At 44.5% G+C, this 22713-nt stretch overlaps 1 protein-coding gene across 5 annotated transcripts in view; it reads right to left on the reverse strand.

Annotated features, from left to right (window-relative positions):
- Positions 1-698: 698 nt before the first annotated feature.
- The window catches only part of GLRA2 (glycine receptor alpha 2), a 79237-nt gene continuing 57222 nt past the window's right edge, over positions 699-22713 (reverse strand). For 4 of the 5 annotated variants that reach the window (XM_038757473.1, XM_038757472.1, XM_038757471.1 and 1 more), the window contains 2 exons: positions 17315-17464; positions 699-1269 (listed from right to left, as the gene is read on the reverse strand). In XM_038757473.1, the coding sequence (XP_038613401.1) occupies positions 994-1269; positions 17315-17464 (426 nt within the window). In that variant the 3' untranslated portion in view covers positions 699-993. Of the gene's footprint in view, positions 1270-7635; positions 7705-17314; positions 17465-22713 lie in introns of those variants that run through there. The other variant, XM_038757474.1, reaches the window with a different exon arrangement.

Genomic DNA, 22713 nt, shown 5'->3' on the forward strand with positions numbered 1-22713 from the left:
GTAGCCGGGGTTTGACCCACATAGTTCCGCCACCAAACAGGTGATGAAAATCACAGTACAGTTTTTAAGTTCGTAGGTTAAGTTGATGCTGGTTAAAATAGTAGCCACTCGGATGAAGGTAGAAATCGGTGGTCTGTAGACCTACAGAGCTGCTCGTTGCGGCTACAATGAGAGCAAGGATGGGAGCCGATTCTAAATTGAGCTACAGCATAGAGGAAACAAAAAAAAGCTCCCTATTTATTGTGAGAGATGGCACGTTACACTTTGGCACTGAGGCGTGAAAATACAGCAAACCGTCAAAAAGGCAGTGCCCTCGTTTGGAACCAGTATAATAATAAAGTAGGCTGTCGCGATTCCTGGAAGGGCCGGCTATCAATCACATTATATAGTTTGAACCTCAAAATAGTCCTCGCAAAGCAAGATAATATCAAAATGCATGGTCACAAGGATAGTGAACTAGAAATCTGTTTTTGTTGGTTTTTTGGGTTCTTTTTTTAACTTTTCTGGAAATAGAAAGCATTTGCGGCTCACAAAAGGACTTTGGTGGGCTCCTGAAATTTTAAAGGAATGTAGCTCGGTAGACTTGTTTTCAACTACAAAGGCAGTGTTTTCTTGAAAAAAAGTTTGGTCCTTGAAACTCACTGTAGGGCAGCTGCTAGTCACGTGATGGGTGGTTTAGGTATTTTTAAGCTAACACTTCCTTACTGGGATTGGGAAAAGTTTGGCCCTGTCGGTTTGGGTTGATAAAATGAGAATCTGGAAGATCAGAGTTAATGGCCACTTGCTGAATTTTCCTGCAACGTCTTAAGTTTTGTGTAATCATTTTTCTTCATATACTGTAACTTCTCTTCCTTCCTTAGCGCCATAAACTCCACTTCCTGCAAAGCCCCCTCCCCCCCACCTTGTCAAAATGACAGAAAGAGCATTTCACTGTTTATTTACAAGTACATCACTTGGGCAAGAAGGGCCCCACGCCCGGAGGGAAACTGCCTATTACTTGTGAACGTCCTCATGCCGAATGATTTTGTACGTGATCCAGTAAAAGATGTTGAAGATGAGGAAGGCCAGTGGGAAAGCGGCTCGGGATAGGGTATCAATCCTTTTTGCCCGGTCGACAAACTTCTTTTTGATGGAGTCGGAATCCTTGGGCGGTGCCGGAGGTGGGTTGGGGGGTGTGGCCTTGATGGCCGTGCCATCCTTGACCTGCAGGCAGTGGCCCATCCCGTAGCCGCTGAAATGGAAGCGACTCTCCCGAGCAACATCTTCTTCCTGGGAGGAAGGACAGAGGAATGGGGGGACGGGGAGGGAACACAGCTGTTGTTAGTTCTAAGAGACACCGACAGATTGGTGCATCTTCAAGGAGGAGAGAAATCCCATGGAGCAAAGCTTCCGGGAGACAACAGGGGCTCAGAGATTGCTCAGGCCGGGCACACCCTCCCTACATTAAGAAGAATGGAAAGCGAGTTCACTCAGACAGAGAGGGTTCAGGAGCATTATTTGTCAGCTAAAGTTTCCCTCCATCCCTCCCAGCCTTGGTTTCTGGAGGGAGAAGGGGATACCTGGGTCCATTTCAGACTCTTGAAGGGTATTCCCTGTCTCCCCAACGCCCCGGGTCGGAAATGGGAGCTGTCCCCCCCCCGTGCCTCAGGTACCCAGCTTTCCTTTGAAAAACTGAAAGGAATCCAGGCCAATCATTCTCTGTTTCTGTGTGTTTGTTCAGGTTTAGAATTGATCTATTGGCTTCTGGTCAGTGGTATTTCTGAAGTCATTTTAATGCCCTCTGTTTAGTTTAGGACACTTGATAAAAAGATCTGAGCACTGTAAACTGTTCATAAGGAACCACTGTAGGTGGCAAAGTGGTTGTTCTCGGCATTAGGAGAGTTTAGTCTGAACCAGGGCCCAGAGAGCTTTCATCCAAGGCCCTCCCTCAGGAGCCTCATGCTCCGTCCCCACCCCAACCTCCCATGAATTTACAAGAGGGCAGCTCTGCCCAGACATTTACCCAACGAATCAGGGTCTCCTGTTTGGTTCCTGTCCCCCTCTCACACCATTAAGCCCGCAGATGGCCTTTCTCTCGTTGCCAGCATTGCTCTGGGAGATGGCCACGAGCCCAGAAGCTAAGATGTCGTAGTTCCATTTTCAGTGTTGATGGCACAGCCCTGGGGCACCATGTTCTGTAGGGTCTTGACATGGTAATTCAGAGCAGCCGAGCCTCTCTGGGTCTTGTGACTGCTTAGGCTCAGCCTGCCTCCCAAGAGGGGTCGGTAGAATCATCATCATCATCATCACGGTATTAGTTAAGTGCTTACTATGTGCCAGGCAATGCGCTAAGCGCTGGGGTGGATGCAAGCAAATTGGGTTGGACACGGTCCCTGTCCCACATGGGGCTCACAGTCTCAATCCCCGTTTTATCAATCAATCAATCAATCATATTTATTGAGCGCTTACTGTGTGCAGAGCACTGTACTAAGCGCTTGGGAAGTACAAGTTGGCAACATATAGAGACAGTCCCTACCCAACAGTGGGCTCACAGTCTTAACAGATGAGGTAACTGAGACTTGAGAAATAAAGAAATAAAGTGACTCGCCCAAGGTCACACAGCGGACAAGTGGTGGAGTTAGGATTAGAACCCATGAGCTTCTGACTCTCAGGCCCTTCCGTCCATCCGCCTCTCCCGACACGCCGAGCTGTATAAACCAGGACTTCAGGGGCCCTGGGTTGCTTTCGCTGGCTCCACGGAAACTGGAGGAGTCAAATTTAAGGTGTCTCATAACCAATCTTTATAATGACTGCCACCGACCCTCCTGAAATGGATCTAGAATTTTCCTAATAATTGTCATCATAGTGCTGTACTATACCAACCTTTCAAGATCCCTACTTTCCGAAGGCATTCCTTTAGGTCACTGTTTACCTTAAAAGCATAGGATACTTGCTTCCCAGGTCTTACTTTTGATACAGTTTTGGCATCTCAGCAGTTAGGTGCAAATCTGTAATTTACAGATCTTAATGTCTGTCTCCCCTTCTGGACCGTAAGCTCATTGTGCAGACGGGGGTGTGTCTGTTTATTGTTATATTGTACTCTACCGAACACTTAGTACAGTGCTCTGCACACAGTGCGTACTCAATAAATACGATTAAATGAATGAATGACTTTGTAGAGTGGGGTTCCAGGCAGATTCTCTCGTGTCTTTGTCCAGTGAATTACAGCGACACACCCAGGGCATGGATTTATGGGTTCTAAAAATACAAAGGCAATCAATCAGAGGTATTTATGGAGCAATTACTTTGCGCAGAGCACTGTACTAAGTGCTTGGGAGAGTAAAATACAGTAGACGTGATCCCTGCCTTGAAGGAGCTTACAGTGTAATGGCAGGGAGTAGTTATTGGGTTTTAAAAAGCAGCGTGGCTCAGTGGAAAGAGCCCGGACTTTGGAGTCAGAGGTCATGGGTTCTAAGCCCGGCTCCTCCAGTTGTCAGCTGTATGACTTTGGGCAAGTCACTTCACTTTTCTGTGCCTCAGTTCCCTCATCTGGAAAATGGGGATGAAGACTGTGAGCCCCCCGTGGGACAACCTGATCACCTTGTAACCTCCCCAGCACTTAGAACAGTGCTTTGCACATAGTAAGCACTTAATAAATGCCATCATCATTACTTAACTTCTCTGTGCCCCAGTTACCTCATCTGTAAAATGAGGATTAAGACTGTGATCCCCACGTGGGACAACCTGATTACCTTGTATCTATCCCAGCGCTCACAACAGTAGTAGGCGCTTAACAAAAACCATAATTATTTATTGTCATTTATTATTTACTTAGTATAATGCTGTGCACATAGAGGGGGCTCAATGCCTTCAGGGCAGGGAACAGGTCAACCAATTCCATTGTACTGTACTCTCCCAAGTGCTTAAACCAGTGATCTGCACACAGTAAGTGCTTAAAATACCACTGATTGATTGAACTTATATTTTTTGGCAGTTTTTTTAAGCTCTTCACGTCGGCCCTTGCTTGACAGCTGCCTACAACTGATGAGGTGAATAAGAAAATATGTTAGACTTTGTCATTTCTACCCCGCTTGGGAAAAAGTGGGTTGTAATCCTGATTTTTGATGCAAAAATCTCTGTTACTATCCTGGGCCAGCCCTTTCCACCCCAGCTATTTCTACTAATTTTCAGGGTCAAACCCTAGAAATGCAGACGAAAGGAATAACCGTGACTAAGTTTCTCTCTGGCTGGGGCGGGATCGTCCCCTCAACCAGTTCCAAATGAAAAAGACAGTCTTTAAGCGAACTCAGTTAACACTGTGGGAGTGGGGAGTGCGACGGAGGACTCTCGGGCTATACTGAATCATCCCTTTTAATTTTGCTAGTGATTATTACCATACGGTGAGTAAGTGACTCCACTGTATCTGCCTTCATTTAAATTTCCAAGCCAAAAAGAGATTAATGTTTTGGTGCAGTTCTCTCGAGCTCTGTGCCACACACCCATTTGGAGCCCAAGAAATTCCAGTAGACTTCTCTTACGTGCGAAGAGATTCTGTGTTCAGTCAGTGTTTCCAATTAAGTGCCTTAGTTTATAGATAATTAAATCTATTATTTAAAAATACAGAGCTGTTAGAAAGATCTGTTATAGGAATATATTACCACATGCAATTTATTGTGTGCAACACTATCTACTTAATGTTATTTTAAAAAATATCTTTATTTACCACTCACTATGCCTCATTTAATCTAATTGAAATACAGAGCCAATCTAAATTGGATGTCATCTGTAGTGTTTTTTTTCAGGAAGCGCCGTTAAAACTAGTGTTATTTTTGGCTGAAAATGCACTTGGAAGTCACCTCCATATTTTACGTACTGTGATTATTCCTGGCAATTTATGACATCTTAAAAAACCCCATTTTAGATGAGGGAAAATGTCTGTTGGGTGAACGGGTTGTGGCTAAAACCAGATTATTCCCAGAGTGTCCTTGGATACTTTTGGAAACTTGTGTTAACTGTCCAGCACCACAGAAGGTGACTGTAGACCGTAAGTCTGTTCTGGGCAGGGAATGTATCTGCTTATTGTTATATTGTACTCTCCCAAGCGCTCAGTACAGTGCTGTGGACACAGTAAGCGCTCAATAAGTACGAATGAATGAATGAATGCATTTTGGTGTCCCGGAACTGTGCCTGCCTAATTTTCCATAGGTAGCGATTATGAGGGGGATGTCAAACACAGCTCTTCAGCTCCCCTCTTTCCATCCTCCGAGGAAATGGAAAAAAAGTGCCAACAAGGAATCATACTCTCAAATCAGTGCAAGGAGGTGAAACAGTAAGTACATACTGAGCTTCATGAAAGCCCAGAACTTTTGCTTTTCTGATAGATGGTGGTAGGTAAAGAGTTGAAAGAACAATACAGGCTCTCTGACAAGGATGATCTATCGATAAGTGGTATTTATTGAGCACTTAGTGTGTGCAGAGCACTGTACTAAGCCCTTGGGAGAGTACAATACAACAGAGTTAGTAGATAATAATAATAATGATGATGGCATTTATTAAGCGCTTACTATGTGCAAAGCACTGTTCTAAGCGCTGGGGAGGTTACAAGGTGATCAGGTTGTCCCACGGGGGGCTCACAGTCTTAGTCCCCATTTTCCAGATGAGGTAACTGGGGCCCAGAGAAGTGAAGTGACTTGCCCAAAGTCACCCAGCTGACAACTGGGGGAGCCGGGATTTGAACCCATGACCTCTGACTCCAAAGCCCGGGATCTCTCCACTGAGCCACGCTGACATGTTCCCTGCCCACAACAAGCATACAGCTTAGCTGGGGAGACAGGCATCAATATACATCAATTACAGATGCGTACAAAGGTGCTGTCTATCTGTGGCCTTAGCCAGGACTCCGGTTCTCTAGGACATCTTTAGCAAACCACTTGCTGCAAATTATCTTGGACCCCGGAAACTCACTTTTGAGGTGATTAAAGTTCAGTAACTACTTTGATATTACAACTGAAGTTCAACTACGTGAATTTATAACTGATGGTTGTCGAGCCTTCTTCGTAAAGAGAGTTGTGTGGGGAGGGGGCAAGACTGGGGCAGTGCAGACCAAAGTCCTGCAGGAGCCTCTCCTAAGCACAAGGCATCATCATCATCATCAATTGTATTTATTGAGTGCTTACTGTGTGCAGAGCACTGTACTAAGCGCTTGGGAAGTACAAGTTGGCAACATATAGAGACAGTCCCTACCCAACAGTGGGCTCACAGTCTAAACTGGCAGGCAGGCTGAAGTCAGGAGGAAGTGGGCAGATAGAGCAGCTGTCCCTCCCGCTTTTCCCTCTGCCCCACCAGGCTGACATCCGGACATCCTGGAGATGCTTGCACCCCAGTCCTAACTTTCTTTTTTAAAAAATTATGGTATTCATTAAGCACTTACTATGTGCCAGGAACTGTACTAAGCGCTGGGGTAGATGCAAGCTTATTAGGTTGGACACAGCCCCTGTCCCAAATGGGGCTCACAGTTTAAATCCTCATTTTGCAGATCAGAGAACTGAGGCACAGAGAAGTGAAGTGGACTGCCCAAGGTAACAGAGCAGACAAGTGGCAGAGCCGAGATTACAACCCAGGTCCTTGTGACTCTCAGGCCTGTGCTCTGCCCACTAGGCCATGCTTCTTCTAGTGGTAAAGAAAGAGTTCTAGTGGTAGATGGGAACCTGTGATGTTTGTGAGACTGCTGCCAGGTTTTTCTGATTTAGACAGTCATACCTCAACCAGCCCTGTGTGCTCTCCCTTACAGAAATTTGTCATTATCAGTCAATTATTGGTATCTATTGAGTGCTTCCTGTATGCAGAGCACTGTACTAAACACTTGGGAAATCACAATTCCTTCCCTTTAGGAGCTCACAGTCTATAGGGGGAGTCAGACAGTAAAATCAATTAGAGAGGGGAAGTAGAGAATACGGATATGTACATAAGTGCTGTGGGACAGGGAAGAGTATTAAAGTTCCTGAGCATTATCCGCTGCACTGCACTGTCGATCCAGAGGGGCTTGGGGAAATTAGGGGGGGGTCCTCTCGGGTGAGATATGATTTTTAGGAGGGCTGTGAAGCTGGGGCGAACGTAATGTCTGATGGGGCCCAACGGTAGAAAAACGGGACTAATACTGACTTGGGGGTACAAGGGTGGAGGCTGTCCCTTTGGCCAATGCAAGACCCGGTGAGCTGCCTGCTGAAGGGCACTGGGTCACTGGGCTAGAAGTAGCCCCACTGTGAGTGGGGGTTAGCAGGGGGGTTGGCACCGGCCACAGAAAGAAACGTCCTAGCTTCACATCAGCGTTTTTGCAGCAGCCGGAGGCCACCGTTCTACCCAGTCACCTTCTCCACGGTTCCATTTCACGGTTGCATACTGACTGAATTGCTAACATCTTTTTCTACTGTGAAACATGCCATCACCCTGGAACACAGCCAGACTAATGAATATTTTCAAGGTGAACCAAAGAGGAAGGCATCAAGCCCCATTTGTGTGATGTCCTGAAACACTGCTTCTGTGTGAGTAGGCACCGGCTTGTCACAAACATGCACAGTCAACTTCTGCAACCCTCTGTTCCCTCTCAAGCCTCCAGCTTTCTCCCACTCGTTGCGATCCATCCAACACAGTGCATATGTGGTCTGCTCAGAGGCTCCCGGCTTCAGAAGCTTTAGAAGCAGCGTGGCTCAGTGGAATGAGCACGGGCTGTGGAGTCAGAGGTCATGGGTTCAAATCCCGGCTCTGCCAATTGTCAGCTGTGTGACTTTGGGGAAGTCACTTAACTTCTCTGTGCCTTGGTGACCTCATCTGTAAAATGGGGATGAAGACTGTGAACCCCCCAGGGGACAACCTGCTCACCTTGTAACCTCCCCAGCACTTAGAACAGAGCTTTGCACATACTAAGCGCTTAATAAATGCCATTATTTTATTATTGCTATTATTAATTCATTGCACACCTGTTATATGCAGGACAAGGGAGAGTGCAGTGAAAGTTGGATGCTACTGCGGTGTTCCTTTACCTTTCTCTTCCTTATTCCTCCTTACATCCTGCTTTTTTCCCCCCCAAACTCTCTTTTTTCTCTATGTCGCTAGATTTAAGTCCCTGGGTCATAGCCCCTACCCCATTTTGGGGTTGCCAGAATTGTGCAAGCAAACGGAGTGATTAGCATGTGATGGAGTCCGACTCCTTTAGTCTGGGCTTTCCTAAAGAACTAGCAGAACAGAGGAACCTATCACTCATCCTCAGTTTCAAACTCGAAGGTTCCAATTAATTGACACTTTTCTTCTATTAATGGTATCTGAGTGCCTTCTATGTGCAGAAGGCAGTGAACTGTGTGGGAAGAGTACACATTTCTTTTAAATGCTGCATGGCATTTGGCAGTGCTAGCTAAGGCTTTCTCAGCTCCCCAAATTGTGTATTCTGCTAAGTCCTCCACAAGAATTCCCAGCTGGGTTTGGGAGCCCATTCTGGGCCCCTGGGGGTGTGGAGGCTTCAACTGTAGGCTAAGCAACAATTCTTCTCAGGGAGTTTGTTGGTAAAGGGATGGAGGAAGTTTGCTTATTGAGGTGGATGGGAAACTCCCTGCTTCATGCACACTGGGCTCCTTCAAATCAGAGATCTGTTGATTCCTCTGTGGGGCTTTCAAATCCAGTATTCCATTTTTCACTTTCCTCGGGTTCAGCTTAATCGTCTCCTCCCTCTATTCCCTTTTGTTAGGTATCTCTGGCCGTGGCAATCAACACACCGGCTTTGGATGAAGAAGGAAGTAGATCCAAGTGATACCTGCTTTCTTCCATTCCACAACTGGGTTCCATCCAGGTGGGACAGGAGATTCCTAGATTCCCAGAAGAGTCCAAGGAGAGGGTTGCCTCTGCTTGCAATTTGTCCACCTATCTTTCTGAACTGACCATCCTCACGCTCACAGGGACCTTGGTTATCCTCACATGCACCTATCCAATGTGCAGCCCCTTCCTCTCCATCCAAACTGCTACTAATAATAATAGTATTTGTGAAGCGCTTACTGTGTGCTAGACACTAGACTGATCCAAGCGCTTAGCCTCTTTTGCCTTGACTGCTGCCTCAGCCTCCCGTGTCTCCCCACTCCAGTCTGCACTTCATAATAAGTGCTTAACAAATACCATCATTATTATTATTTGTTTGTCTCCCCCTCTGGAGTATAAGCTCCTTGTGGAGAGGGTAATGTGTGTACGAGCTATGTTCTATTGTACTCTTCCAAGTGCTTAGTACAGTGCTCTGCACATATAGTAAGTGCTGAATAGATACCATTTATTGATAGATTGAGCCAATAACTTGTTGCTTTCTTCCTCTGGCATCATCTGTCACCCAGAAAACTACCTAAATGGTCCCCAGGTTTTCGCCTTTTATTAGAAACTTCATAATGCAAAAGACCTTTTTTTTTTTGGAAATACATTGCAGAACCAGAAATCTCCCAGTCAGTAAAATCAATCAATTAATGGCATTTAATGAGTACTTACTGAGTGGCAGAACACTGTACTAAATGCTTGGGAGAGTGCAGTATAACATGCCTGGGAGACAGTACACTGGTAGACATGTTCCATATCCTCAACAAGCTTACAGTCTAAAGGGGGAAACAGAAAGTAAAACGAATGACAGATTTATACATAAGTTCTGTGAGCCTGAGTGTGGTGAAACTTTGCCCTTCCTCCTAGTCACACTATTTCACATCATTTTTATCTGTCCATCCCTTTAGATTGTAAACTTCTCAGGGGCCAGTCACCTTGCATTTGGCTACTACTGCAACTCTCCTTACGGCTTACTACAGTGCTTTCCACCCAATCAATAGACACTGAATGTGTACCATTGATGAGGAGGGAGAAGCTATCGTTGCCATGTGACCATTACCTCTTTTTTGGATCACTTGGAATCTCTCACTCTGTGGGTCTGTCCATAGTGTTTTACAAGTTGAATATAATTCCTAAACCTCCACGGGAGAAAACAAAGGATCATTAACCCAGCACAATTACTCAACAGTGTTTGAGTGTTTACGGAACACAGAGCACTGTACTAAGCACTTGGGCAATCCATAGGCTGTTTAACGCCTCAACTTTAACATTGACCAGAAGGACAGTTTTACAGCAAGAACTATTTTTTGGCACATTAACCAGCAAGAGGGTAAGTTTTACAAACAGTTTTTATTTTACCCCTTTTGGCAAAGGCCCTTCTTGACCTGTGAGTTTATCTTACCGTCTGCTGGTTTTTGCACCCCTTACCCTTGTCTAATAAGGAGTTGTGAGAATTTGCCAATTAGATAACCCTGCAACGGCCGGGGGCGGGGGGGGGGGGGGGTGTTAATGAATAATTAAATAGCTGCTGTCCTCCACACTTCACTTTTCCCCAGACAACTCTCTTCCCTGTAGTGCATTTGTTCAGCTCCTACAGTTTTAGTTAAGATTCTTCTGGTATGCTCTTCTTGTTTTTAACAAGATTTCACCTGTAATGGATGTTGAGAAACTGCAAAAACGAACATATAGCTTTTTAAAAAAATATCCTGTCCTTTGGGCAAAGGAAACTTTTTCACCTTGCCCTTGCAGTCTAGCCTTCCTTTGCCTGCCCAATGCTTCACATTCCTTATTCTCTTCCCCACTCCCCTCCTATTCACATTTGCCTATTCTCCCTCCCTTTCCTCCAAGAGTGCTAAATGCATTGTTGTGCACTGTGCTAAATGCATTGTGAAGGAGAAAAAAAATATCTCCCAAAACAACAGTTCTTCAACCCCACCAATCCCAGCAGGAGTGCCTGAAACATGAAATTCCCCAAGGCAGTGGGGATTGTTAATCAGATCTGCTCCTTCCTAGCTGGCCCACTCACTATTTGCACGTACCCTACTCACAGTCCTCCCTGCTTAACCGGTAAGAAATATTTGTTCAAGCTGTAAGATGTATCTGCGGCAAACACTATAAAACGGATACGTTTTCAATTAGTGTCAAATGGAGACGGGGATAGGGTAGTTTAACAATCAATAAAATTGATTCTGCATTCTTTTCCTCCCTCCCAGGAAAAGCAAGGCCTCACTGAAGAGGCAGAAGTGGCTTTGAAACCTGACTGACATCATGAGATTCTATGAATTGAATAAGTGAATGAATATGATGGAATAAGTGAATGAATAAGGAGGAAGAACTTAATAATAATGATGGCATTTATTATGTTCTAAGTGCAAGAGTAGATACCAGATCATAAACTCGGACACAGTCCCTGCCCTGCGTGGGGCTCATGATCTATTACTTCCCCATTTTACAGATGAGGAAACTGAGAGTCTGAGAGGGTGTGTGACATATCCATGGTGGTACAGAAGGCCAGGGGCAATGTTGGGACTCAAAACCAGGATCCCTGACTTCCAGTACCGTGCTCTTTTCCCTACGTTTAGTGAGTGGATTGTTAACTCAGGAGGCTAAGACAGTCATCCCCCATTCTGCTAAGAGGAGTCCGGGGGGCCTCTGATTTCGCTGGGGAGTTTACCATCACTGACACGTCTCTTGTCTCCCTTGCCTTCTGGGTGAAATATGAGGAATGCCCCTTTTTTCCTTTAATATGATCAGTCTTTAAGTGAACACCTGCTGTGTGCAGAGCACTGTTCCAGGTGCTTAGGAGCTTACAACAGAAGTAGAAGGCACATCCTTTGTCTTCTAGGAGCTTAAAGGAAGATTAAGTGGAAAGTAAACATCTGGGTGATTTTGTTTGTTCTCCTTCCCCCTTAGATTGGGAGCACGATATAAGGCAGGGACTGTGACTGATCTGTTCGTCTTAAATCCATTTCAGTGCTAAGCACATCACCTGGGAAACAGGAGGTGTTGAATAAATGCCATCGTCATTAATAGTATTAATAGTAGTAGTAGGATTACCATTCTCTCTTCCTCTCCTCCCTATTATGCCTCTCTAGGTGTGCTGAGAAGATGCAACAGGAAAGTTGAATGACAGTCACCACCTGGGTAGGAGGAAAACCAGCACTGCCTATCAGCTAAGCATCCCGGGAGTGTTCTCAATGCAAGAGAAGGTGCGGGGGGGGGGGGGGGGGGGGGGGGGGTGCACACTCTCTTCTCCCTCTAAGTCCCTACACAGACTTAAAGGTATTATTCCAGTGGGATTCGAAAAATGCCATTCCTTCAGTATGAGATACTCATCGTCACCCAGATAATGAGATTAACAAGGTAGAAGCCAGATTTTCCTATCTTCAACTGCACAAGTTCTAAGCTGCTTAGAATTTCAACCCCTGGGATACAGAATACAGAAATCAATACTCACTTTGTGGAGGAACTCTGGAATTCATCAGTTGTTCAACAAACGGACTCAAGTGAAACTGGGGAAACTTTTAGAGGGCCAGAGTGATTCCCAAGCCTCCACCTGCTCTTCTGCCTTTCCTTTTGCAAAAGGTCACAGGGTGTACTTAGCCATGGGTTACTGTTACATGGCGGGGAGCAGATCATCATGTAAATCAATCAGTGATGAAACCCCTGCTTTACCTAATATAAACAGCAACTCGATCCAAAACAAACTCACAAAACATGTCCACTTAAAATTATAGCAACCCACCTCACGCACCTACAACAGGCTATTTTACTATGAAGTCTACTTCTCTGTGAGTGGAAAAACAGAATAATGTCACTTTGACACAGTGAAACGTACAGTCTTTGGGTGAAGTTTCCCATAGCAATGAGGACTCGGGTGATCTGATCATTCAGCAAGGGTTCAAAGAAGTAACAGGCAGGATCTTATCTTTGTTTATCTGTAATTTACCCCAGAAACCCCTCAGACTTTTTTGTTTTTTGCCCCTCATCCTAGTAACATCAGCTGTTGCTACTTGAAAGTGCCAACCTAATTAGAGGCAAAAGGATAAGAAGCGTGGCCTAAAGGAAAGAGCTCGGGCTTTGGAGTCAGAGGTCATGGGTTCAAATCCCGGCTCCCCCACTTGTTAGCTGTGTGACTTTGGGCAAGTCACTTCACTTCTCTGGGCCTCAGTTCCCTCATCTGTAAAATGGGGATGAAGACTGTGAGCCCCATGTGGGACAACCTGATCACCCCTCCCCAGTGCTTAGAACAGCGCTTTGCACATAGTAAGTGCTTAATAAATGCCATTATTATTGTTATTATTATTAGCTCGGGCCCGGGAGTCAGAAGAACTTGTGTTCTAATCCTGGCTTCGCCACTTGTCTGCTGTGTGACCTTGGGCAAGTCACTTCACTTCCTCTGGCCCTCAGTTACCTCATCTGTATAATGAGAATTAAGATTATGAGCCCCTTGTGGGACAGGGACTGTATCCAGCCTGATGAGCTTGTATCTACCTCAGCGCTTAGAACAGTGCTTCTAACACAATAAGCGCTTAGCAAGTACCATCCAAAAAAAAAAAAAAGCAAAGCTTTGCTAGCAAAGTAAAACCTGGCAAGCAACAGCAGTGAACAGTGCAATCCTGAAGACACAATGTCTGACAAAACCTAGGATGACACATTAACCAAAACAACACACTACACTAGATGTCTGAAACCACAGTTATGTGAGGGCTGGAGGTGGATGCTTCTAACTGAGGACAATGTAAGTGAGCTGTTAGCTATTAGAACAGAAAGGACAACATTCACACACATAACTCACGATTCGCTGAAAGACTACACAACTGTACAGTGGGGCAAGGGGGAAAGAACTCCTGACAAGCACACATTCCAGTTTCCCTGATAAAGTGGTGGGGTTACCTTCAGATTATCCAGCATTGGTATAGAAAGTGTAATCATTTTTGTCCTCTAAACTGTAAGCTCCTTGTGGGCAGGGGACATGTCTACCAATGCTATTGAGCTGTACTTCCCCAAGTGTATAGTACAGTGCTCTACATACTGTCAATAAATACTGTTGGCTGCCTGTTTATTTTATTTTGTTGGTATGTTTGATTCTGTTCTCTGTCTCCCCCCTTTTAGACTGTGAGCCCACTGTTGCGTAGGGACTGTCTCTATGTGTTGCCAATTTGTACTTCCCAAGCGCTTAGTACAGTGCTCTGCACATAGTAAGCGCTCAATAAATACGATTGATTGATTGATTGATTGATTGCCTGACTACCTGACTGTGTACACTCTGCCTGCAGAACCCCTTTCATACCAAGGTCTCCAACCCTTTTCCTGTAAAGGACCTCAACTCCGAAGTCATCAACGGACCATTATCCCATCTCCTTGAAGTGGAGCTCTGCTCGCCTCAGTAACCTATGAACTAGGAGAGTAGGATTTGCCTGAATTAATGCTCAATAAAATATGATTTTAAGCACATTGTTCCTGTTTTGTATTGCACTTGAAAAAGAATCGAAGTGGTAAAATGATTAAAAAAGAAAAGATCACTGTGTAATTTATGGAATTTACTTTTCAGGGACCGAGGCAGCTTTTCATCCTGTCCACGGCCAAGCGGACATCTGGGTTGAGCTAATTCGGCCGTGGGGAATTGTAGAAAAAGACCGCATCTGTTTGCAAAACTGCCTCCCCGGCATAATCTGCTGCTCCACTCTGATTTTTGAGGTAGAAATATAAGATTATTTTTGTAAGCCATGTTAGGGGGTTCTGCACAGCAGAAGTGCCCCCTTTGGAATGGGGTAGGATGAGGAGAAGGGAGGTGAAACTTATTTTCTGCAGCCTTTGGGAGAATGCAGTAGAAGTAAGAGGTGCAGTTTCATGTCCTTCTTACCTTGCTTTTTCTTCCTTCTCCTCCTTTTTTTCTTCTGCTGCCTTTATTGTTAGCCTTAATTCCCTGTGTAATAAATAGCTTCTTCCCTTGCCTTCGGGGAGCAAAAAAGTGGGGTGGTAGAGCACGGGCTTGGTATTTAGATATTAGCTAGACGGTAAGCTCCTTAAGGGTAGGGATTGTGTCTACCAACTCTATTACTCTCCCAAGCACACAGTACAGTGCTCTGCACACAGTAAGCAGTCAATAAGTACCAGTGATCGATTAGGCCCGTTTGTGTCACATTCAATGCCCCATGAAGTCGCCTTGCCCTTCATTTAGCACTAATCCTATTTTCTTCTCTAAGCCAGCTAAAGCCCACATTTTGCCATGTTCTTTTAGACTCTTCCCACGACAGGTGTCAGACCCAACCGTGGCACAGAGAAGGCTGTTCGTTTTCCCAACTGCTCTTTCACGAGCAATCTCAGTTTCAGAGAATCTGACATTCCGTGAAACCCAGCCTGAGAAATGTCACGGATGAAGATAGAGTCTTGCTTCATCACTGGAGTTAAGCCATTGCAGATTGGTTTTCTCAGTGATTGCCTCTGGATATGGCTTGATCTATGGGCTTACTCAGTGAATGAATCCAATAAGAAGCTGCTTTCACCACAGTCAACTAATTCCACCTGGGAAGAAATAAGTAAATTAAAACAGACCCTCAGACATCTAGTGGGTTGATGAGAGGAGCTCTGCTTCTTTGGGGAATTTCTGAAATTGGCTCTAGAGGGACAAAACACTAAATGAAAGGAAAGGTTTGGGGCAAATCCATAACATATCACTCAAAACCTACTTAAATGTGCTTAGTTAGTTCTTTTGGGGGTTCTATACGTTCATCAGTAAGGTGCAACTCAACAGGTTGATTTGAACTTTGCCTGCTTTCACTTTCCTTTGGCTCTAAATTTATGATTTCAGCTGCTGTACAAATTAAGTTCTGGCCCATAAATCCAGTTTTGTTTTGTTTTTTTCCCCACAACAGACAGCTCAGCCTAGAAGATACTGCAAATGAATGAATGAATGAATAAATAAATAAATAAATAAATAAATAAGCAAATAAATAAGCAAATAAATAAATAAATAAATAAATAAATAAATAAATAAATAAATAAATAAATAAAATGATGGCATTTGTTAAGCGCTTGGGACTAGAAAGTCTTCCAGGAAAGCACCCAGAGAAGGGCCTGGGCTGCTTCCTCCAGGAGAAAGCCTCCCTTCAAGGCCCTACTGAGAGCTCACCTCCTCCAGGAGGCCTTCCCAGACTGAGCCCCTTCCTTCCTCTCCCCCTCGTCCCCCTCTCCATCCCCCCCGTCTTACCTCCTTCCCTTCCCCACAGCACCTGTACATATGTATATATGCTTGTACATATTTATTACTCTATTTATTTATTTATTTTACTTGTACATATCTATTTATTTTATTTTGTTAGTATGTTTGGTTTTGTTCTCTGTCTCCCCCTTTTAGACTGTGAGCCCACTGTTGGGTAGGGACTGTCACTATATGTTGCCAACTTGTACTTCCCAAGCGCTTAGTACAGTGCTTTGCACACAGTAAGCGCTCAATAAATACGATTGATTGATTGATTGATTGAGAAGGTGAATTCCCACCAGGAAGGCCCTCTGAAACCATGACAGTCACCTACCTGAAGCAGCTCACACCTGGACCTGCCCTTTCAAGTGGAGCTTCACAGCCATGCCCAACTAACTGCAGTATCTGTTAAGTGCTTACTAGGTGCCAAGCATCGTACTAAGCGCTGGGGTGGGTATGGGTTAGGATGGGCACAGCGGCCGGGGGGCATGGGATGAGGCGGGCAGGGGGAGTTGGAGTCTTCTGCCCGAGGTTTAACAGAGCCCTAATCTGACCTGGCTACAAGCTGGCGAATTCACAACTCTAGGGGCAGGCAGCTCAGCCTTGGGTTTCCAATCCAGTCGGTTTCATCTCATTTACAGTTTCAGCAGTAGATGAACAAATTGCCAAAGAGCTATCGGTGAAATTCCCCGCTCTGGAGTTCAGGGGTGTTCATGAGGGAGGGTCTCGACAAGTTTGGTTGTGAAGCGACAAGCCTAGGTTATAGCGTTCTCAATGTGACAGCCGTCCAGACCTTATTAAAAGCTTGCTTCTCTTGGAATAGATTAGTAAAGCCCATTATATTAAAAGCTCCCTAAGGGCAAGGACCATTGTTTGTTCCTTGGAAATTCTCTTCCGTACCTTGTATAATGCCCTACATGCAACAAATGCTATTGATTGATCAATGATCACTGAGGGACTTTTTGGCAAGCCCGCCAATTTAAAAAAAAAGGGTTTTTTTCCCCCTCATGAGGAAATCAAACCTCAATTGAGTTTTAAAAAGGACAAAGTGAAATGGACAGCTGAGCAACTTTCCACCTATTTTGATTGAGGGAGTAGCAGTAATAGTATCTATCGAGGGCTTCCTGAGTGAAGCGCACTGTTTTTAGCGCTCGAGCCATCGGCCAGTTTGGAGGGTAACTGAGGCCTCAAATCCCCTATTTCTCTTCAATCCCAGTTTGGACAGGGTCAGAATGGCCTGGACAATTGTTTCAGCTCTCCACCTCTTCCCCAACTTCGTAGCCCTACCTTGCTTAGCCTCTTTTGTCTTCTCCTCAGCCTCAGGAACTCCTTATGTTGCCTTGAAACAAAGTTGACGGCTGCGTACTCCAACAAGGCGGCAAACACAAACAGAAGGCACACTGCCATCCAGATGTCAATCGCTTTTACGTAAGAGACCTGGGAGGAATAAAAACAAAACAGCATTCAAAATGGGAGGAGAGGGACACATTCACAATAGTCCGAACCACAGAAGTGGTTCCCTGTTCTTTAGTTCTTTTGGCCAAACCACACATCTCCATCTCCACGGGAAGGCACGATGCTTGTTTAAACAAACTCACGCACTACACAATCCGGACAACTTTGCCCCCATTCACAAAAAGCCCTGGACGGGCCCTCCCTGGTAGCCATCCGTAAGGCCTTCTCTCACCATTTTTGAGCTAGGCACAGGCTTATGTCTTAGAAAAGCAGTGTACTTTAGTGGATAGAGCATGGGCCTGGGCGTGTGGAGGGCCAGGGTTCTAATCCCAGCTCTGCCACTTGTTGCTGTGTGGCCTTGGTCAAGTCACTTAACTTCTCTGTGCCTCAGTTACCTCATCTGTAAACTGCAGGTTAAAGCTGTGAGCCCCATGTGGGATATGGACTGTGTCCAACTTGATTAACTTGTATCTACTCCAGTGCTCAGCACATAATAAGCACTTAACAAATACCATTAAAGGAAAAAGTCTTATCCGAGGCCCCTCAGAGGGGACCTGTCTGCTGATCCTCGCTGGCAGAAAGGACGCCAGGAAGCGGAAAATGCCAAAATGTGGAGAACACAGGCCATGTGATAATTCAGAGTTGAGAGTCGGTAGCCCACAGCGCTTATGACCATATCTTTAAACTCGGTCTCTTCCCCTTCCCTGTCGTCTCCCCTACTAGACTGCAAGCTTCTTGAGAGCAGGGGTCGAGTCTACTCACTCTATCATACCCTGCCAACCGGCTTCTCTGCACAGAAGAAGCATTCAGTAAGTACTACTGATGGATGGTTTACCTGTTGAATCTCTGGTATCTGACGGGAGCAGGTATAAAGGAAATTGTTCCTTCACATAATATAGGATACAAATCTTCTAGCGCATGTACTATAAAATACAAATCTTACGGTAGGTGAAGGAGCAACCTACTTTACAATGTACTTTAAAAAAAATAAAAAAAGAAGAGGTGTTCCCTTGCACCAGTTTTTGCTTCCTCAGCCTACTTATTATTAAACAAGAAGAAAACATAAGAGTCCGGTTTCAGCCTCCAGCTGAGTGGATCGGTTTCTATCCACGTCATTACCTTCCCCCAGGGAAGGGAAATTAGTGTAAATCTTGGATTTAGACTGTGATGATCTGAACACTAGAATTCAAATTCATCCTAGCCTATTTTCCAGTGTCGCAAAACTATTTTAGATTTTTACCTGGGCTAGCCACGTGATGCTGTTTGATCTTTTTCAAGTCCACAGAAAGCATTTCTGGAGTATTTCTTTTCTTAAGTAATTTGTCTTGCAGTAGGGCCCTGTGACGTAGCATATCTTCTCTAGTAATTTTGTTCCGCTAAAACAATGGCTTTCTACCAAGCTCCCATTCACGGTTATATATTATTCAGATGGTCTGTAAATGTTTTAAGACCCAGTAATCAGGGAAATTTGTCAAAGTTGAGAAATAATCTGTATCGAGTCAAGCCTGATAAAGCTGAAGAAGCAAATCCTTCCTGCTCAGATATTCGTATGCCTACAGCCTGCCTCCTTTCAGTCAACACTCGACCAAGCCAGTGCTGTATTTGGATCCTTTTATAGCTCCTCAGGAGCCTATCCTTCTGGCTTATTAATCTCTCATGTTGGTGTTCTCTGAGGTCCCTCCCAATTGAGGCTACATGCCTAAATTTGAAATGCCCATGTCCAGCATTAAATGCATTATTTAAAGCATGGATTGATCAGTGGGCTACACCTCTTTACTTCACCTTGTATTATATGTGATGTCTACGGCGGACTGTGCCTTTCATTTTATTTTATGCTGCTCTCTCGACAGGGTCGGCATTTGCCTCTCACTAAATCTTCCTTCTCCTGGCCCTTTATCTTCTAATGTATTAACATTCACTTTCATACGGTGGTCTCATTTTTGTTTCTCCTGCCCTTAACCTGAACCGTTCCTAAAACTGCATTAGTCCGGCCTAACGTGCATCAGTCCTTCACACTTAGTCTATCGTTACTTTTTAAAATCAATTAATGGTTTTTATTGAGCACTATGTGCAGAGCACTGCACTCCCAAGCACTTGCTTGGGAGAATGCAACATAATAGGGTCGGTAGGTATAATCTCGCTCCTCAAAGAGCTTATAATTTAGTGGGAGCTAAAATACTAGCCTATCATTACACTCATTATACTGTCTTCATTAAATTCAAAATATAGGAGCCAGGGAAATGTGACTTTTCCTTGGATAGTGTCTTTCCAGGGATTCCAGGAAATTTCTTAGTCTTAAAAATCAATGCAGCTATCAAGTAACTTGAACTTCCCAAGCGCTTAGTACAGTGCTCTGCACACAGTAAGCGCTCAATAAATACGATTGAATGAATGAATGAAATAAAGGTGCACATTTTTCAGCAATGATATTTCTCTTGTAGTTCCTCTTCGGGTTGAGATTTTTCATGTGCTTTACTCAAAATCTGTTTGTTTTCTAAACCTGTCCTCTAATGTTCTGTGTGTCACTTTTTGATAAACTGAGGGTAAACAGTGTTTTTCTCCAGTTAGGCAACTTTTCGAATGGCTCATTCATGCTTTGGTAACTCATAATTGGATTTTTTTTAAACCTTCAAATTTCCATGGGCCAAATCCAGAAATATGACTCATGCTAATAATATTTGGAGATATTCTGGTTTTGAGTCCTACCAGAGTATTATCTTTACTTTGAGTAATATTCTCTTTCAGAGCTAGAGTGCTTTCATTTGCATTTCACTTTTCTGTACGATTCTGTGAAAATTTAAACATAAAAACTATCACGTGGGTTTACATGCATTGAATTTTCTTCTTCTAAAAACACATTGGCCCAGCTTTCTGCTTTCTTCCAGCTAAAACCGCTTCCCAGTCAGGCTCTGGAGACACTATCCTTTCCTAATCTGCTTTCAACAGATACCCCACAGACAGTCCTCAATTCAAGACATTCTGAGTCACAGTGAATGGAAGTTACACCATTTCTTCATTTATGCTCTAGTTCAGCTTTTAAAGCACTTGCTTCCTGCAGACCACTGATGATGGGAGAGCTCAGAGTAACCATGGAGAGATGGGAAGACACCGACAAAACTGTGATGGAGGGGGAAATGGGACAACTTTACCCCAGCACTTCATTCATTCATTCAATCATATTTATTAAGCGGTTCTGTGTGCAGAGCACTGTAATATGTGCTTGGAAAGTACAATTTGGCAACAGATAGAGATAATCCCTACCCAACAATGTGCTCACAGTGTAGAACCTAGCACAATAAGCACTTAAGAGAATAAGCACTTAGAGAAGCAGCGTGGCTCAATGGAAAGAGCCCCGGCTTTGGTGTCAGAGTTCATGGGCTCAAATTCCGGCTCCGCCACTTGTCAGCTGTGTGACTTTGGGCAAGTCACTTAACTTCTTTGTGCCTCAGTTACCTCATCTGTAAAATGGGGATTAAGACTGTGAGCCCCCCGTGGGACAACCTGATCACCTTATAACTTCCCCAGTGCTTAGAACAATGATTTGCACATAGTAAGCATTTAATAAATGCCATTATTATTATTATTATTATTATTAAGAAATACCATAAAAAATGGTTGGGGAGAGGCTGGCAGCAAGGGGGTCGATTCCCTGATGGCCAGGCAGAATCACCATGGAAAAGCAACATGCCAATTTTACTCCTCTCAAGTAAAAGTCAGCAACCTGTGCAGAGACTCACAGATCTGATTTTAATACAAAATAGTAATAATAATAGTATTTGTTAAGCACTTACTATGTGCCAAGCACTGCTCTAAGTGCTGGGGTAGATACCAAGTAATCAGGATGCCCCACATGGGGCTCACAGTCTTAATCCTCATTTTACAGATGAGGTGACCGAGGCACAGAGAAGTTAAGTGGCCTGCCCAATGTCACACAGTAGACAAGTTGTGGAGCCAGGATTAGAACCCATGCCCTTTGACTCCCAAGCCCGGGCTCTTTCCACTAAGCCTTGCTGCTTCTGTATCTCTCTTTTTTAATGGTATCTGTTAAGCATTTATTATGTGCCAGGCACTGTACTAAACACTGATGCAGATACAACCTAATCGGATTAGACACAGTCCACGTCCCAGTGGGACTCACAGTATTAATTCCCATTTTACAGATGAGGTGCCTGAAGCACAGAGTGGTTAAGTGACTTGCCCAAAGTCACACAGCAGACAAGTGTCAGAGCCAGGATTAGAACTCAAAGACTTCTGACCCTGGCCCCTGCTCACTCCGCTAGACCACTCTGCTATTCATCTGTATCTGTATTGCTCTGCACAAGGTAAGGGTTTAATAAATATCACTGATTGATTGACATATGGTGGAGAAACCCTGACAACCAATCAATCTGGAACCATTTGAAAGAGGAAAGAATATTGCAGCTCATGTAGCCCATGCAGCTATCAAGAATTTCAGGAAACACAATCCTGCCAATCCATTAGTTTGGGACTGCCGATTTTGGAGATGCTACTTTCCTGGGGTGAGGTTAATATTCCAATTTCCAAATCATTTCTTTGGCTAGGTCCGACTGTTATAAATGATTTCTAGCCCCTCCAGAAGTTAGAAAAGAAAATTGTTTTGTATTATTTTCACACAGGCACAAAACAGAAGGAGTTCGTACCACTAGAAAATCATCAGATAAGACCCAGTGTGGACACAAAAAGATAAACAGTACAGCTGCAATGGCTTGCGATTTGTTAAATTACTACTGAACAATGCTGGGAATTTCTATAACACCTATAGCCGTTTCACAATACGTCTGCCCCCACCTCCAGCCTGAAAGGCCCTTGTGGGCAGGGAATATCATACTCTCCCAAGCTCCACAGTAAGGGCTCAATAAATACCACTGATTGATTAAAAAAAAGTGACATACAAAAGTGAGGCGCTAATGCTTTCGCCTATGCTACGCAGACCCGCCCTGAGTATCGCATTCCGTTTCGGCCACAACAGCTTTAAAAACAAGCGGATAATTGGAAAAGGTCCAGAAAAGAGCATCGAGATGATTTTCAATCACAAAACATAAGTCCCGGGGGAGCTTACAGCCTAGAGAAGCAGCGTGGCTCAGTGGAAAGAGCTTGGGCTTTGGAGTCAGAGGTCATGGGTTCAAATCCTGGTACCGCCAATTGTCAGCTGTGTGACTTTGGGCAAGTCACTTAACTTCTATGTGCCTCAGTGACCTCATCTGTAAACT

This window comes from Tachyglossus aculeatus, chromosome 15, assembly GCF_015852505.1.
Source record: "Tachyglossus aculeatus isolate mTacAcu1 chromosome 15, mTacAcu1.pri, whole genome shotgun sequence".
Taxonomy (NCBI): domain Eukaryota; kingdom Metazoa; phylum Chordata; class Mammalia; order Monotremata; family Tachyglossidae; genus Tachyglossus; species Tachyglossus aculeatus.